The sequence below is a fragment of the Arvicola amphibius genome, chromosome 6 (genome assembly GCF_903992535.2).
Source record: "Arvicola amphibius chromosome 6, mArvAmp1.2, whole genome shotgun sequence".
In the NCBI taxonomy this organism is placed as follows: Eukaryota; Metazoa; Chordata; class Mammalia; order Rodentia; family Cricetidae; genus Arvicola; species Arvicola amphibius.
In genome coordinates, this window is record NC_052052.2 from 157,130,211 (window position 1) to 157,135,348 (window position 5,138).

The following is a 5,138-nucleotide window of genomic DNA, read 5'->3' on the forward strand; positions in this document are numbered from 1 at the left end:
TGAGGGATATGGAAAACATTGTGGTTTTGCTTATATTCATTGCATTTGTTCACTCAAAAAATAGAATGTAACCACACTGTAATTTTTATACTGCTTGAAAAAGTTTGCTGGAGTATATAAGCTGTAAGGGAAAAAAAATAACAGAAGGGGGACATCGGGAAGTAGTGTAGAAGGAAGTCATCAGGAAATATAGAAGGGACACATCAGGGTAGAGGAACAGATCAGAAAAGAAATAGATTAGAACAAACAAGAGAAAGAAAAATAATAATGAATAACTGAGCCTTGGTCCTTAGAAAAGTCCTTGTGTGTCTGTCTGTCTGTCCAGTAGTTACCTACTCTACATCCCCTCTTCAGATCCTCTGACCTGCTGAAGGCTGAAGGTTTGCCATTCATCAACATTCTAGATGAGATCCTGACATGTTGGAGATGTGTATGAGTGAGTGAGTGAGTGAGTGAGTGAGTGAGTGAGTGAGTGAGTGAGTGTTCTCTCTCTCTCTCTCTCTCTCTCTCTCTCTCTCTCTCTCAGTCAATTGGGTGATTAGTCTTCATAGCTCCTTCTCAATTCCTGAGCTTCTGACAGCTAGTTCTTACAGCAGCAGCTAATATCCAAAATATATAAAGAGAATTCAAGAAACTGGATATCAAAACAACAACAACAAATAATCCAATTTTAAAAATGTAGTATGGATCTTAACAGAGAATTTTCAATAGATGGATCCCAAATGACTGAGAAAAACTTAGAGAAACCTTTAATTTTGAAGACATTATTTGATATAGTGAAATACAAAAATCAAGTTATTACAGAAAACACAAATACAAATCAGTGTACAGCATCAATTACAGCAGTGGTCATGTCTTACTAGAGTAAATATGTCACAAAATTCACACCACAACTGTCTCATCAGTGGCTCAAGTGTCTTTTTGCACAGAGCAGTGGCGGCTTGCTTTGAGAAGGAAGTGCCTCTTCTGTACATGTTGTCTTATGTCCATTCCTTCCTTGTCACCACCAAGCCGGTCACACTGTAGGGTACATGGCATATGTAGCAATTCCACAGTGGTTTCTCTGGTCCTTGGCGATCTTCATGTAGCCTCTACTGCCCCACTTTTTACCCATGCTGAAAGGAAACATGTTTCCCCTTTAGTAAAAATAACAAAGCACCATGGATTATTATAATAACTGCTCTTTTGAGCACTGACCCATAGGCCAGCTTAATAAAAAGCATCAAAAGAAGCAGAGGATCGACTCTTGGAAACCAAGAATTACCTCACACGAGACTGTGAAAACCACAGCAAGGAAGAGATAGGACAACTCTCCATCCATGGGTGGTTTGGAGGTAACAATTTTTGTGTCAGATTTTAGAAAATCAGTGGCACAAATGTAATATTAGAACCTAACAAAACCAGTAGCTGAATATGAACACTGTGACCACACAGCATGAGTGGGTTGCTCAGGGCATAGGAACAGCTCAGAGGATCAAGTTCTGGTCATAAAGGGCTGGAATTCAAGTCCAGAATCCCACTGAAAGCCAGGATTGAGGCTGGAGATAGCTCAGTGCCTAAGATCATGGAGACAAGAACTCCCACCCAAAAAGCTTTATCTAGAAACAGAAAAATCTCCTCCCAACCTGAAAGACAAAGAATCTCAGCAATCTGTACCTGTTCTTGACCAGCCAGTACTTCCTGCCATCTGCCTCTCTTCCTTCAAAGCCGTAGCCGACCACCAGCATAGCATGGGTGACAATAGAACTACTATAGTTTGGCTCATGATATATGCCTGGAAAATAGCATCGGTGACCAGGGAGAGGCCCCAGGAGACTGACAGCAGTCAGCAGCCATAAGGGAGGCATTTTCTGACTTCACTGAAATGATACAAACTCCAGGGACAACCTGATAAGTCATTGACAGGAGGATCAGGAAAAATCCAAGTGATCATAAATGTATTGATAAACACTTGTCTATGTGCATATAAAAAGATTCTTTACATCTCATGGTTTCACTAATAGAACCCCATTGCCAGCAAGCACCACTGAGCATAAATTTCTTAATTCACATTCCACTTTAGGTTTATTCTAGAAATGCCATCTCATGAAGAATCTTAAAGACATATCAAACATAGAAAATCGAGAAATTAAGTTAAACAATAAATTTTATTGATTATGAATTGTTTGCATGCAAGGGGGAGGTCATGCCAAGTACCAATGACACAAAAGATTATTGAATGAATACCTGTAAAATATAAAAATCCATGTACTCAAATTATATTTGATATTTTTTAAAAAAAATGGTCTGTTGAACAGAAATGCCATATATATGTATATATACATATATATCCACATTTTCAATTAATATCTAGAAGAGCACATGCTTACCTCTTTTATAGAACTGGAAGGAATCATGTCTTGCATCGATTGCAACAGAAATGGGTCCTATAGTTGCCACGAGATTCATTAGGGCCTTTTCACTCTTTGGTACTAACACAAGGCCTGTGATACTAGCAGTAGAATTTTCCAGACTGTACCTGCAGGGCCCTTCCTTAAGAATAGAAAGAGTTAAAAGACTGGGTTACTTCCCTCTGAGCCCTGGAGAACAAAAGTCAGAACCCCACTCCTCGCTTTGCGGCTCAACATCCCCAAGTCTGGACTGTTATAAATCATCCCAGGAAATAAAATGTTACTGGGAGATTTGGAACTGAAACTTAGCTCTCATGTTGCAAGTGATACCCCATTAGGTCTTGCTGTCCGTAAGAAACTTTCATAGTGAAGAAATTTATATTCTATGTAAAGATTTTGAATGTTCTCCTTGTTTACAGAAGTAGGATCCGCTTAAACCATATCAATAGACAACCATGCTAAGGTAGTACTGTAGTCACAGCCTTGAAGACACAATAGCATAGCAGACCCACTTACCTTTTCTTCATACGGATAGGTTGCCTCGGACTCCAGCCCTCCGTTTTCTTTCACATACTGCAGTGCAAGGAATGTATTGCCTCTAAAACAGCCCCTGTTACCTTGAGGTCTAGAACAGTCCACTAGGTTCTGGACACTCAGAGGAATCAGTTTGCCGGTTTTACGGAACATCTGTCCTTCTATGGCACCAGCCACAGAAAAAGCCCAACAAGCAGTACACCTACCCTAAACAGAGAAGAAATGACGATCATCCACAAACAAATAGCAAACAAAATCAGAGATCTGAGTACTGTGTAAGAAAATGAGCCACTGGCAGTAGATGGAAGCCTGTCAGGACGTCAGTCTTCTTTGGAGACTTGACAGATGGCTGTTTGCTCAGGTCGTAGTGGTTAGCCACACACATGCACATAAGGGTAGGACCTACGGATGTCTGCAGGTTAGAGACAGCATGAAAAGGTGACGTGACACCCTAACATGTGACGGGTACACTGGGTGGAGCTGTAAGGCTAAGGCAGTGGTGGATGAAGAGGTTTGGTATGCATTGTGTGAAAACACGAGAAGATGAACAATATTATTAGAGAATCGACTCAACTCGATTCTACAGACATGTCACCTCCTAACTGATGAGCGTGTGAAATGCTAATGCCTGTCTCCGCACAGGGGTGACATAGCCTTTTTTTCTCCAGTTTATAAATTTGGGCACATCACCAGCCAGACGTTTCTGGACATTTTTCCCTTTCTTGAGAGTGGGGACTGGGATATTCATCATCAAATTTCTGAATTCTTCACCAGTCTTTAAAGAAAAACACATAAATCATTTAAAAACAAAGATGGCAACAATTTGGAGAGGAAAACACATTGTGCAGCTATGCATGTCACACTCACGACGTCACCCAATACATTGTGCAGCAATGCATGTCATGCTCACCATGTCACCAAAGGCGTTCATTTCCATGGTGTAGCCATTCTTCCCCAGGCCATTCTCCCCATTGTGCAATTTGATCATTTTCATATTTTCTTCCCATACTGCTCTCTTCTGTGCTTCTTCCTCCTGGAAATAACAATAATGGTTGATATTTATTTTTAACCCGTACACAAGCTGCCCAAATACCTGTTGGAACAGTAAAGAGAACCCAGAGAGAGAAATTTTGGGATACTGAAACAAACCATTTGGCCCAACTCTAGGAGCAGAGATCCGGACCACCCAATGCTCACTTGTATAGGTAATTCTTCAGAGAAAGGCAGTTTCTGTGGCCTCTGTTGTGCCCATAACCCCCAATAGCAAGCACTCTGTGTTCCCTCTGAACAGTTTCAACATTACCAACCAGACTGTAAGTTTTTTCATATTTTATCTTCCACTGCTGCCATTCAGCATCCAAAGTGGGATCAGGTGATGGAGTAGATGAGGCCCTTCCCAAGCACAGGACAGCCAGAAAGACAGCAGGAATCATGTCTCAAGAATGTAGAGGGGGAGAGAAGTGAGACTTCTAAAATGCCTTCTTTCTCCTTCCTGAGAAATGAAAACATCCATGGTAGATAAAAACTATCTTCCAAATATTTATGCACAGATTTTGGAAATGACTAGATATGTATTTGGACTAAAGGCTCACTGAATGGTATTGAGTTGGTCCACCACTCAATACAGGAAGTGTGGTGGGAGGAGAAACTTCAGTCAGGATGTAATAAATGAGAGAAAGATAAAATAAATAGATAAATAAGTACAGCATATGACCAGAATTCTAGAATTCTGAATACAAACTCCATAGGATAACAATACACTCGAAGTTCAAAACCTATACAACTATGAACTTGTGACGTAGGTAACCTAGGATTTGTAATGAAGCAAAACTTCTATTGCATAGCATCTGATCCTAATAACAAGGTTACTTCATGAACTGAGGCCATATGCTGTACTATCCTTGCCTAACATGTATCAAGAGATGGGCTTCTGAACCTCTTAAGTCCTTCTTAAAATAAAGGGGAAGGTCTATAGCTCCTAATCCATTTGAGCACCCGTGGATCTCGGAACCACACACATTACCTCGGTGAGGAAAGGGTAACATGGAAATGTCCTCATAAGATCGTAAGACAGAGCCACCAGTGAAGTTGGAGTAATAGAGGAAGCCAATCCCAGGATTTCAGAACAAGACACACTTGGTCTCTTAAACCATGCCCTCTGTTGTTCTTGACTAGAGACGTGCTGCTTGTTATCACTTCTGCTCATGCCAATCA

The 5,138-nt window shown here is 40.8% G+C and overlaps 1 protein-coding gene across 1 annotated transcript; it reads right to left on the reverse strand.

Annotated features, from left to right (window-relative positions):
- Positions 1-1,015: 1,015 nt before the first annotated feature.
- Positions 1,016-4,357, reverse strand: LOC119816443 (cathepsin M-like). The gene is made up of 7 exons (XM_038333093.1): positions 4,232-4,357; positions 3,835-3,957; positions 3,553-3,699; positions 2,907-3,131; positions 2,370-2,532; positions 1,657-1,774; positions 1,016-1,115 (listed from the first exon to the last, which is right to left on the reverse strand). Exons 1-7 carry the CDS (start codon positions 4,355-4,357, stop codon positions 1,016-1,018), a joined length of 1,002 nt encoding a protein of 333 aa, XP_038189021.1.
- Positions 4,358-5,138: the final 781 nt, after the last annotated feature.

Coding starts and splice junctions, on each gene's coding strand:
- LOC119816443 (XM_038333093.1), bottom strand. CDS start 4,357: ATGATTCCTGCTGTCTTTCTGGCTGTCCTGTGCTTGGGAAGGGCCTCA. Junction 3,700..3,834: donor TGAACGCCTTTGGTGACATG/GTGAGCATGACA, acceptor TTTTCTTTAAAG/ACTGGTGAAGAATTCAGAAA. Junction 2,533..2,906: donor CCTATCCGTATGAAGAAAAG/GTAAGTGGGTCT, acceptor TCTATTCTTAAG/GAAGGGCCCTGCAGGTACAG.